Genomic DNA, 13,621 nt, shown 5'->3' on the forward strand with positions numbered 1-13,621 from the left:
CTTGAAAAGCTCATCTGATCCAAACCTGTGTCCTTAAGGAAACAAATACCTACTCTTCAAAGTCAATAGAAAGAAGTATATGAGTGACATCAGCTGAAAAATGAGATACTTCTTACATTGATTGATCTAGATTTACTATTGAGCTATGCCTTGCATTATTATTTATCTTACAGGACAAAGGATAGGAAAAAGATATAAACCAGAATATTACTGTAAAGCCACTCTGTAAGCAGGTAAAGGAAGATAACGGCTGAGAGTGAATCAAAGCTGTGGAGTGCTTGCATTGCTGATAAAGCTGTGTTTTCATATCATGGGAGCACAGATCAAGGTCTTAAAACTGGACAATTTATTCTATAACAATCTTGAAAGGTTTGTTCAGATGAATTTTGAATTCATCTGAGTTCACCATATACGTTAGCAGCCTCAAGAAAGATACTCCTTCAATGCAGTAAATCCACAATACTTTTGATTTCTATTGGACCCTTTTGCAGTTTAAGTGTTCTGATACAGCAAGATTAATTTTTGAACAAATATTTGAAATATAAATTATCTGCTTTAAATTTCTTTGAATACCTCAAAACGAAAAACCTAACCTTGTGACTGTCAATCCAGATGTTCCATTTATTTAAATTCTCTTACTGCTTTCATTAATACCAGCTTCTACTTCCCTTTACTCTCTGTTCTTATGCTGGTTTCCTAGTGATCTGAATGGTTAGCTATGCCTCATCCATGCCTTTTAAGCTATTCTTTTCATGGGAACCTCGATAACAATTCAGGCCCTTTAATAATGAAAACTATTAATAGAATGACTATAAAAACAGGAACTATTTTGTACAAAACTGTGCCACGTGTTTCCAAAATTTTTGTTGCAAATTCTCAGACTAAAATTCCTCAATTAGCTCCAAAATAAAAATTATAAATCATGGATATTGATATAAAATTTTTAATCCAATTATTAGGTAATTAAAATTAAGACTCAAATTCTCTCTTACAGTTGGAGAGCTTGAGGCATAATGATGAAAGAATTCAGGTAGAAGAGGCCAAGAAGAGGCTCTAAGGTTCTTGATTTTAACAGTAAAAATTAATTTTTTACTAAAAAAAATGCTGCATTTTCTCCATGCACCATACAATTTCCTCTACAAGGAAAATACTAAAAAGAGTGCTTACTTGCTGGACAATAACAGCTGGCCAAAGAGGCACTGGAACGTCCATCAGCAAAACTGCTAGTAGAAGCAAATATAATGCTAGAGATTGATGTTCCAAAGCAATACAGCTTTATAGCATTAAAGTTGTTTGCCTTAAATAAAGCTTTTATCGTTATCCCTTCATGGTTTCGAATACCACACTATGACAATACAACCAATATTAGGGATGCTTACATGGAATTACTCTCTTTGTAAGCAAGTGACAAAATGTAAATAAACATTTCATTTGTATATAATCATCTAAACTTTACTCATCCAAACATCGAGTGACTTTATAAATCTCAATTTTTTTGTAAGGCACTTCAGCACATATTAAGGTCCAAGTGACTTTTCTCACTAATATCTATTTTCTTTTTAAATAAAGATTAGGGAACTAATCTGCAAGAGAAACTCTAATCAACCATTAAGAAGAAGATTGTTCAAGTTTCTGTTAAGCTATCTTTTGCAGCTGGAAAAAATGCTCTGGCCAGTGATCAAGTGGTTCAGTCTTGATTTTTTTGTAGACTGGAACCTTTTGCCCATCACAGACTCAGTCCTTTTCAGGGGAAGGGAGGAGAGGAGGAGGAGTTGGGATTGCATAATTAGCTAAATGTCCTCCTAGTATCTTCCATCTTATATGGTTCACAAATCTTGGCCCTATGTTAGATGTACGTAAGGTAGGTATGGAATATGCATGTATGTAATGCAGTGAATGTATGGAACAAACGAAGAGCACCTCTGCCCTCTAGTGCTAAGTTACAGTCAAATATTACCCCGTGCAATTCAAAATGACCTGAGGACCAGAAATTATTCCATCATGAAGAAATAAAAGACACTTTCTCCTTAACTACACACACTACATCACATAAATGGCACAGTTTCTTACAATTTTATCATGTCTTAATGGGAGATAAAACAACTTGGACTAAATTTCCTCTAATGATTTTACCGATAAGACTTTTGTGCTCATATAACATTTTGTAATTCCATCAATGGAAAATGTCTTGTATTACAAATGGAAAATTGATTCAGTTTCCTTGTTTTTATTTTGTGGATCCTTTCCAGACACAGCTGAGATGAAAATACATCAGTTTGTGATCTCTCAGAGAAAACATCCACCTACATTTTTGGCTATTTGCATGTATATGCCTGCAAATAGAACAAAATTTGTTCTAAAAAACTCTCTCTCTCTAGAGATTGCCAGTAGCATTCTGAATCTGCATTAGGAAGCGTTAAAAGCCTAACCTCAGAGCACTTCTAGACAAAAATGGGCTCAAGCAATATAGATGACTACCCTACAGATAGTCTGTTATCATCTTCAATTTTAGGGTTGTAGAAACAGAGGCACAGAGAAAGAATTTAACTCATCCTGGATACTGCAAGATGCAAGTAGCAGAATTAGGAAATTGCTGACTGCCATCTTCATTTCATAGACACGCAGAACAATCAACATTTCTCACAGCTTTACTCTTGAGTCTCTCTCTAGTATTTTAAAACATTAACCTGACAAAATTAATAGCATCTTTTCCCTCCCATTTTTAGCTTGTCATTGACTCATAGATTTAGATTACGCTTCTCTAAATGTAAGCGTTTGTTACCTGTATGCTACTGAATTTGTTCTTATCTAACTCAACATTTCCAGCTAACTAAAACTTGTAGGGTTCAGACTTCTGGGGGGGAAGGCAGAGGCGGGGGTCTACATATTGTATTTTGCAGCACAATTCTCAAGCAGTTGGCATCAGTTCCCACAGATGTCACTGTCTGAGAGCTTTTACCATGCTTATCTCATCTCTGAATTGTTTGGGTCAAGCATTATTATTATTTGTATTTCAGCGCTGGTAATAGAGAGACCCAAACATGACTGGGATTTGTCTGTTGTGCAGGCACAGCAGATCCCATTTTCAATCAAAATCAAAATAGATGCACAACTGAAACAGGAAGTGAAGTTGCCAAGAACTGTCAAACAAGAAATCAGTGACAGAATCAGAACTAGAACCAGGATCTGCTGATCAGACTAATAATATGCCTTTAGATCCATGTCTTTATTCCAGCCATCCACAGATTCACGATCACTTTAAATCAGCATAAGCCAACACTGCCAACAAGGGAAACAACAGTGCCTTCTGCAAGCACCAGTTGTTAATTTCTGCCTCTGCGCTCTACTTTGTGCCAGCAAAAAGGAGAACAAGTGGCCAAGACAGTCTGCAGCATTCATTATACTATAGCCTTGGTCTTCATTCACAGAGGAAATAAAAAGGTATTGAAAACATAATTCTTTAAGTTGAGACTAAGCAAAAACTTCAGGATTTGGTGTTAGAATTTGTAGCATCCACTCTCTATACAGCAGAAAAACAAGGAGCGTCTGTGTTTAAGTTGAAACACTTGTGTTGAAACAATGCATCTTTTCAGATTTTATTCAACAAACTGCAGCAACAACAAAAACAAATCCAAACCAGTATCCTTTTTCTGCTCACTTGTTAATGCTTGCAAAACCAGCAGTCATAGCATCAGTTGTCGTCTTATATCCCAACAGGCAGTTTCACAATGATCTAGCTTTAATTAATGTTACTTCCAGACAGTTCATGTCAATTCATATGATCTTACTTGTGTATCTTCTCTTCATCTAGACTTGGATGCTAGAAGTTTCCATGCCAGAAGTACTGCACATGTGGACATGCAGCATGTTAGATCCATGTGTCAAAGGCCATTTTCTGTACTTCTCCAGGCTAATCTCATGTACAATATACCTAAGCAAATAGGATTTTGCATGTCTGCGCACAGGACTCTCTCGTCAGGTTACAGGGCAAAAGTGACTCTGGACATGCCAGAACATATTTCAGAAATAGAGGGTTATTAAACTTGCCATATATCGCCTTGATTTTGGACTTTACTAATGCTGCTGTAATAAGGCTGAATCACTACGACATAGGAAAAATATGTAAAAGTTAACCGCAGCACTCCATCCAGATTTACTTTTTACACAGCAATAGACCAATCTTATTCCTCATCCATACACAAACTACACAGAAAAGGGGAGTACTGTTTCCAAAAGAAGCAACAAGTTTTGAAAACTATTCTTGTCTCAGCTGATTTAACAAATCAGAAAACCACAGATGAATGCTAAGAGTTTCAAGCCCTCTGAGATTAAAAAGTATTGTACTGAAGTAGATTATAGGCAGCTGTGATACTATGGGACCAAATCATCAATTGATGAGCATTTATTTAACTGCATGGTTTTACATCAACTGCAGATCTTACTCTCTAGCTCCATTCTTTCCCAAATTTTCTTGCAGGTATAGTCACCAAATGAGAAACTTGAAATGTCATATTTGAAAACATAGGCTAGTCAATCAAGGCAACAGTCCAACAACATTATCATTTCTACATAGATTGCTCTGCAATTATTACAACATGAAGGTGAAACAAAGACAGAGAAAAGAAGCTGCCGCTGCACTACTCAACAGTCAATCTGAGTCACATAAAGAGTTAATTACAGAGGTAAGATAAGAACAAACTCAGATGGGTGTCCTGAACTGGGCTGCAAAGGAATTCCTTTGCAGAAGACCAGCTTTTGTTTGGGATCAATCCCACTTGCAGTGGAATGCTGAAAGTGCTGCACTGGCACAACAAAGACACTATTTTCTTCCTCCAGCTACTTCTGTCATCTCTTTGCACTCTCTCCTACTTGCACACACTTGACAGAGCTTTATGAACAAAAGTATACAAAGGACAGTTCTTGATCAAGAGTTCTTGATCGAATACAATTCATTTTACAAGTAAAAAGTATTTCCCTAAAACATAGTTTATATAATATAACAATAACCAGAACAGATCATCTTATTTCTGTGCTGCCAGAAAAAAACACGGATGATGTAATACATTTATTACACCCTTAGATTTCTGCAATTCTCTTTTCCAAATCCCTTGCAAGTCAATTTATGAGAAAGAGCTAGAAAAAATGATCATCATGGGTGTGATTCACAGATGACAGGAAAGGAATACATGCTTATGTAACTATTTCTCTTTTTCCACTGACATACCATATAAGAGGACTAGGGCAACCTTCGTAACTTTATTAACTTTGTATTAAAATCTTCATATTGTTAGGAACCACAAGATGTCAATTATGCAGCCTGCAGAGACGTAGAGAGGAGAGCTCAGAAACAGCACAAAGGCAAGAGAGGACAGTGGATCCATGAAGATTCCACTTCAGGCCTTTGGTATTTTTTGAAAGATTCATCAACAAAGAAGAATACCTCTTAGGAAAGGTCTCGGTTTGGCAAAGTAGTTTGGCCTGTGCTTCCTTCCATTCCTAGTGATCAAGAAATTTAATGCAAACTTCATTTAGTCAACTGCTTGGACATGTGCCTAAGCTTCAATGAAGCGAAAAGGACACCAACTGAACTTCAACTAAGTTTTGAAAAAGTTGTCTAAAAAAAATCCTACAACATTGCGGGAAATATATCTTCTCATAATAGCAAAACTGCATTTGTTGCATGCAGGAAATTTAAAATTTGTCCATTTCCTTTAGACTGCTTGTCAATTAAGAATATACTTTCTGATTATTTTAAAAAATAAAAAAAGCCATCAATGGAATAACTTGCTTGTGGAAAAATGCTCTACTTAAACACATCAAATTAAGATAAATACAGAATATTTAAGTACTTACTACACACAGTGAACTCACAAAGTACATTTAGATGATGATCACATATAGGATAATAGGTGGCTACCTCTACTAGAAAATGATTCGTATCTCTAAATATGTGATAAGATAAAGGTAAGAACAAGATAATGTAACAACAGTTAATCATAGGTTATATTTTCACTGATGTGCTATTTTTAATACAGCTATAATATAAATACATTTGTTCCCATTAATTAGTAAAAACTCTAAATAGCAGCCCAAATATTGAGCTATCACAAAGCTAAACTGACTTCCAAATTGCCAGAGATTTGGCCAAAATGATGAAACTCATTCCTGTGCAAGCGCAGTCAAAACACAAAGTGTTGTCTGCTTTGAGACTGTAGGCAGCAAATGGGAATACATATAGTGATAAATTTACCATTAGTCATCAGTTTCAATCGAATAAGTCCTGTGATGAGTTCACCAAGTTCTCACCAAAATCTTGAGCTAAACTGATTTTTTTTAAAATGCAACAAGCCACCTCTTCCTCCTTCAAATTCCTTCGAATAGCAAAAGTTCATCTGCCACAGATGTCAGTTACACAATTGCCTTCCTCCTACCCAGTCTCCATTCAACACCTGATGCATAAAATTGTATCTGTAATCTCAAAAGCTTCCAAAAGATAAGAGCTCATTTTCCTCTGAGCAAGTTGTCACCACTGAAAAAAAGACCAGTAACAACCAGCAATATTTGTTCTTTGAGCTCTGCATCTCATAGCTCAACTCAGACAACTTCATGGCAAAGAGCCACAACCTGAGGCGGTATAAATCAGTGCTATTCCATTAACTTAAAGAAGGATTGTCAAAGAGCACTTGAAAGACTCAGGGAACAAAAGCTGCTATCATTTTCAGTTAACACTCTACACATTTTGACAGTCACACCCTATGATACTAATTCACATTCTAAAAATATTTAAAATGTTTTCCTTTCAGAAACAGCTTGGGTTCTCCTTGTTCTTATGGCCCTCATAGCTGCATTCTACTGCAACTATTCCTCCCCATTTTCCCAGCATTCAGTGTTCCCTCTGGAATATATCTGTTAAAGACTGAAGAAGAAAACAGTTAAAAGCACTTGCTGCTGCTGAATCCTAGTTGATAGGTAACTGCACTAGCACCACCCCTAAAAAAGAGTAATGCTACATTCTAAACAAAGTTATAGGACTACTACCATTTTTTTCTTACTGATATTAATTATTTTGACCAGAAAAATTATTTTTTTTCTCTCCCAAAAAGCTTCAGCATACCTAACTGCCCTTTTAAGAGGAGCTGACAAATTTACAGGTGCTTGGTACATAACATCATAATCTGGTTGGTTCAATTACCTATTCTAAATAGTCATCTCAACACTGAATGAAGATATAGTGACTGATACCACTTATTAGATGACAGATCTCATTCCTACCTACATTCCCACTTTTGAAATAGTACTTCTTTTTGGCCATCTTCTGTCTGCCTGTCTTGCAAAGAAAACTGATGCACATTCCTTTTAAATTCCAGTGCTTATTTCTTAATAGCCACCAAGACTTAAAGCCTCCAGTCCCTTTTCTCTCTCATCTGTTTGTCTCATCAGCTTAATTTTTACATATATTGTTTCCAATCTATAGTAATTAATTTCCAAAAAGAGCTACAAGTCACTGAACTGCTATCCAATGAAGATGTTCCAATTAATTCATCTGTCAGGCATCTCTACTAACCAGCCTTCAGAGGCAGCTAAGAAAGCAATGGTAAAATTTACAACTGACAGGTTAGTATTCTTTCAAAAGGGTGTTAACATTTATTAGCCAGCTTTTCTAACTGAACCAGATATCCATTATCAATTGGAGGCAAGATGGGAGAATAAGCAGACTGTCAAACATTGGGTTCCCATTACCTCTTACACTATCATTTGGACAAGAAAATCTAAAAACAGGAACACAGTAGCATTTCCTATGTACAGTTGTTCATTTTTATACTTGAAAATCTGCTTTTGCTTGGAAATATGGGGATTTTTTTGGAGATAGACAGCCCTTGCTCTCTTACAGATACAATGAAAGGCACACAGCCAGGGACATCGATGCATGTACTAATTTCTGTAATGGCACAGAAGTTAAAATTTCTTGGTAACACATCATGGACGATATGCATGCACATCTGTGGTTTCAAAAGCAGATAGGCCTATACCTCTTAAATATGCTTACTGGTACTTGAAAATATTTATATATATATAAACTTCATATATTTAGCAAACCAACAATTTAAACACTCCCTGCCACGAGGGATCAGCTAAAGATGCAAATTTCCTTTAAAACACAAACCCCTTTTAGGCCACTCATAAGTCAGATTATGATTCAGAGCCAATTTGCTACAGACGCCAGTGCTCTTTGAGGATGTGGTAAATAAGAGGAGTACTCTTACGCTGTCCTTCCAACCTGCCTGTGATTTTTGCCATAACCCTGGTTTTTGCTATACTATTATCATTATTTATGGCCACAGAAGACAATACATCAAGATTCTAATTACAGAACTACAGTTAACTTGCATAATAGGTGGGGTTTCTATTTGTATTAACTAACTAACTCTGGAGTAGACGTCCGTTTCCCATTATTCAAGAGCATCTTAAAAATACTGTAACAGTTTATTGAGGCCTACATATCACATTTGCAGGAAAAGTTTATGCTGCCTAGCATGTCTTGGGAAAAACTGGTAACATTACAGTCATAATCTTTACATTACAACAAAACAGTTCATAACACTATCCATAAGATAGTGTTATGGTAGTTGCTTATGAACACTGACAAAGCAAGTAGTTCCTTGATGCTAAATAGCATATAACATCCATTTAAATTTCACTCTCCACTAAAATCATCAAGGAAGACACTTTTTTTAAATGGAGAGAGGGATTATAATATAGTCAGTTTAAACCACTGTGAGCCAAACAAAAGATGGATTTTACTCACATCTGAAAATGGACACACTACAGCTTCAAGGAAGTGCCTTAATCTTCCTGCATCTTAGCAGTTTTGCTATAATTAGGTAAACACAACACTGTGCTAACATAGAAATCCAAGCAGTTGAACTTTCCTAAGACTGCAAATCTAAAGTCCCTGATGAGAGACCTTCAACCTAAGGAAATGTGATGGGAAAATAATGATTCTACGTAGGAAAGTTCTTTCGTATATGTCAGAAACATCACAGACTGTGTATGAGACCGTAAGAGAGACTGATTCAGATACGTCTTTACTGTGTAAGGTAATATTACATCTTATCCAGACTTGGCACAATTTTTGCCCTCTAACAGCATCTCACTTCATTCCTGGCCATTCAGGCACCATAGCTCATATATGCCACCAGCCTCTGGACACTACTGGAACAGGTCAAACACAGGTCAAAGAGCAGTGACACTTTGCTTTCATATGCCTCAGCCAATCCCTCTTCATCCCATGAACTACACAGAGAAAAAGGGGATCAAGGAATTCAGCCTCCTAACTTGCAAGCACAGTTCCCGCAAACAACCTTAAGGAAACCTAAAGGTCCCATATGAAATTCCAATACCATAAAAGTAAATTGGGAGAAAAGGAAAAATATTTTCAGTACCAAGCTATAAAATGAAAGAATCATAACCTTTCACTTACCTACTGTGATGATGTTTGCAGAGAGGAAATGATGACAGTTTTCATCATGGAGCATGAGTTCTTCTCTTTGCACCAAATCCCCAACTGTAGAGTTTGGAGAAGTCAGAGCCATCTCAAGCTTTCAGAGTGGCCTTGCAAGAGTGTGTGCTTCAAGTCAAACAACAATGTATTTCAGAACATCTATCTGCCAAAAGATTCAGTCCCAGTAATAAAATTATCTGAAACCACAGAAGGTGCCTTCTCTGGAATCCCACGTTCAGGAGACTGTCCTGGTTTAGTCCTGCTGACACACTGCATACACTGAAGAATAAAAGCTCTAGTATCAGCGTGGAGAAAGAATTACCACTGAGTTCAGTCTTAGTAGAATGGATATGATGGCCCTTCTTAGCAGCAAAATAGCTACAAGTACACAGTATATCTTCCCAGGATTTCCTGCACGCTGCAAACCTGGAGAAGACAACATTTTTAATAATGGAATTTGTGTTAACTGTTTAGTACATAAGATTTACCCCAGCAACATAGCTAGTTTACACACAATGGACTGATCTTAGCAGCTGCTTATACCCAGATAGCTCCCTGCATGAGAAGGCATTGACTCCTCTGTCTCTCACCTCAGTACTTTCTATAATCATAGAATAACATGCTTTTGCCAGCAGCCACTTCTCCAGAAATCAACAGACTGCTCTTGCTGGGTTTAGCAGTATCCCTATTTCTAACTCAATCATTTTCCAGAATAGTTGGAAGTATTAGCTATACTACCAAAAGACAGCTTTCACAGATATTTGCCACGATGCTGACTTGTTCATTCAGTTCTGTCTCTTACCTTTCACAGCTTTTCTCTCCTCTTATGTGCTTGTACCTCTTCATCACTGTCTGGCATTCTCCTTTCCTTTTTTTAACCTATCTCTTTCTCTGCTAGCTGCAGTGAGACTCACCTTTCCAAAACTTGCAGATAGATACCTTCTTCAGAAAAAGGAGGTCAAAGGCTTACTCCAAAACAGTAATCAGACAAGGCAGAAACCTGGGATCTTACCTTATGCTGGTAACTGAATCTATGGGAGTCTCCTTCAGTTTGTAATTACAAGTTGAGCTCTGAAATGCTGTCCTAACATGTTCTGTTGTGAAAGCACAGATCCAGTTTGACGTTATTGTAAGAGAGAGAAGGCAATGAAGCACTGCCATCTATTTAAAGGAAGCAGAAACCGGGGGGGGGGGGGGGGGGGGGGGGCCAAGACCTTTGCAGCAAAAATGGCTAAAGAGGTGTCCCTGTTACAGCATCTGCCAGACTGAAGTTGCATCTCTCTTCTTGTCTGAGGTCCCTCACTCAATTTCTTCAGAAGTTGTTTCCTCTTGAGGATTGTTTTTTCACCACTCCCCATTTGTTGCGAGTCGCTTGCTAACCTTCTGTTAGAGGGTTGAATAATGAGCAACATTTAAGAGTGCCAAAGCACTCTTTCGGGTATATCAAGTCTGTAACTCTTTGTAGATATTACTATGGTTTTACTGTCTGTTTTAACATTAAGAACAAAAGAAACCCTTGCAACATTCTACTCGTATCCATACACCAATCCCTATGCACATCTTATAGCACAAATAAACAGGAAACATTACCACCAAGTTACCCCCCTTCTCACATTCAACTAAATCTCAGGAACAGAATTTTCAGAGCGCTCTAGAATTTCAAGCAGATACTGAAAAGTCAGACAAGGAAAAAAGAGCATTGTGTCTGCCTTTCAATGTGAGAGCCAAAGAGTAAAGTAGTTTCTGATATTTAAGTCTGATATTTTACATCTGGTTTATTTTTCTAATATAATACACTGAAGTGTCCACTGAAAAAGCCAAAATAGCGTTTAACTGCATTTCTGAAGAATTTCTGGTTTATTACTCCAATGCACCCTGTGAGTGAGTATTTCTACAGAGGACAGGCAATATCTCAGAGGCGAGTTATATGGCTGCTTCAATTATTTGGGCAACGTTTCCTCCTAACCACAATTTTATACCCACTAGCTACAAAGCATCATTTCTGTGGTACATCTGAAATAAATGTTTAGCCCTGAGATTAATCCAGGAAGCCACAACTCATAGGACAGATTAAACTAATTTAATACTGAGTCAAAATCTGTCCATTTCTTTTTCAGAAAGCTGAACTGCTTGGCAGTTATTTTGCCAAACTATATCACCTCTTCGCTTTAGAGTTTGTTTGAGAGAACACTTCCTTTGCAGGAAGTTCAGTCGCTGTGACTCGCGAAACACCAAAGAGCATGTCCATCAGAGTAGGGAAGACTTAATGGCATAGGTGTTCATGCTGGTATGAACTGGCATCATTTCAGATGAGCAAAGGAGCTGTAATACTTTACATTAGATAAGGATGTGGCTCACTGAATATTTTATTGTCTTATTTTGAGACATGTCACATTAATGTTCTTTAGTTTCACTTTCAGATCAGAAAAAAATAGAGTATTGTGGCTCAGCTGATTTCTAAATGTGTTCTGGCTTCATGCAAAAGATGCTCTTTCTTCACAGTTGTTTTCTGTACAGGTCTTCACCAGAAGCTTGTTGCCACTGCCCCCTAGGCCCCTAAATTCTAGGTAGCCAACAGAAAAGCACACAATTCACCTTTAAAAAGTAAAAACAGAATACAAATGGGTGTCTCAAAACAAGATTTAGAGGCCAGACTTCCTATGAAGAGAAATGAAAGAAGCTCAGTTGACTTCCCTGGGAAGTTTTCTTGTGAAGATTGTATAATTAAAATATCAGTGATATTCTCTGAAAACATTTCACCTGTTATACCAGGTTATATTTGCTCATCTGAAATTATGACAGTTTATACCAGCATTAACATCTGTGCCATTAAGTCTTCCTTACTCTGATGGACATTCTCTTTGGTGTTTCGTGAGTCACAGTGACTGAGCTTCCTGCAAAGGAAATATAACCTGGTATACGCTCTTTGGTGTATAGTGAGTCACAATGACTGAACTTCCTGCAATGGAAATATAACCATGTATACCTGTTGCTGTTATACCAGCAAACAATCTGAGAACAGCACAGCTCATTGACAAAAGCCACAGCACAGCCAAGAGAGAGGAATCGTACGTAATCAGATCACATGAACAAGATTTAAACCAACAGCTTATGTTAAGAGCTGTATCTAAGTAGCGTGTCACGTTCCATATTCCCTTAAACAACAGGATATACACCCTAGTGGCAGGATAGATATCTTCTGGAGACAAAAAGCTATCCTACTACCAACCTTTCAGCCATTTTTATATCCCTGCAGCATTTAAAGTTTAACCCCAAAAGACATGCTTTTGTGTTCAGAAAGGTATCAAACAGCATCCACTGGCTTAGAGATAAGCTCTGTTATCCTTGCAGAATAAATACACTAACGCAGTGGATGAAATGTAAAAAACCTGAGTCATTGGTTCAATCTGAATAGTTTGATCAGAAAGCAAATCAACAGGGTAAAAGATCAAAATATGTTATCAAATAGGAGAAAAATACTTTAAAGCATTAACGTCTCAGACTTGGGATTTGCTATTAAACTCTACTACAGGTTCACTATGACATGCTGTTCATTTTAAAGAATGCAACTTCATTCACAGGGCAATTCCATTTGAGATAACTTGCGTGCCCAGGCAAGTTACTTCACATCCAAAGCAAAAAGAAGGAAGACTGTTTCAGCACTGTAGATCAAGGGGGTAAGCCTTAGGGCATGATGCAGCATTCTTTTACCTTAAGGTCAGAGCATGCACAGAACAAACTGGCATCAGATAGTGTCCTCTGGTAAACAAAAAAAATTATAAGGGGGAGCAGTGGGAAGGCAGTCAAGAAAAAAGGACACTGGAAAATCTTTTGGACAGCCTGATGCACTCATACCTAAAACATGGTAATCTCACATAAAGGGAACACTTTCAACGTTTGTCAGCTTTTTTCCTTACAGCAATTAGAGCTGCATATACTGTAGGAGAGCCCTGCATTTCTGCTGAATGATGTAACTGGATATTTCTTACACAAATAAGGAGAGTTATTATTTAATCCCAAGAATATTTATTCCAGGCTTCTATTAACTATGCTATATGACTTCAGCATTTACTTACAAACTAAAATTGAAGTTGCAACGCTTTCTATAGAAAGATATGC

At 37.2% G+C, this 13,621-nt stretch overlaps 1 protein-coding gene across 1 annotated transcript in view; it reads right to left on the reverse strand.

Moving 5' to 3' along the window:
* The window catches only part of PLCH2 (phospholipase C eta 2), a 143,299-nt gene that overhangs the window by 112,532 nt on the left and 17,146 nt on the right, over positions 1-13,621 (reverse strand). Inside the window, exon 5 of the mRNA XM_068915963.1 lies at positions 9,482-9,928. Within this exon, the coding sequence (XP_068772064.1) occupies positions 9,482-9,593 (112 nt within the window). The 5' untranslated portion in view covers positions 9,594-9,928. The remainder of the gene's footprint in view (positions 1-9,481; positions 9,929-13,621) is intronic.

This window comes from Struthio camelus, chromosome 21 (genome assembly GCF_040807025.1).
Source record: "Struthio camelus isolate bStrCam1 chromosome 21, bStrCam1.hap1, whole genome shotgun sequence".
Lineage (NCBI taxonomy): Eukaryota > Metazoa > Chordata > Aves > Struthioniformes > Struthionidae > Struthio > Struthio camelus.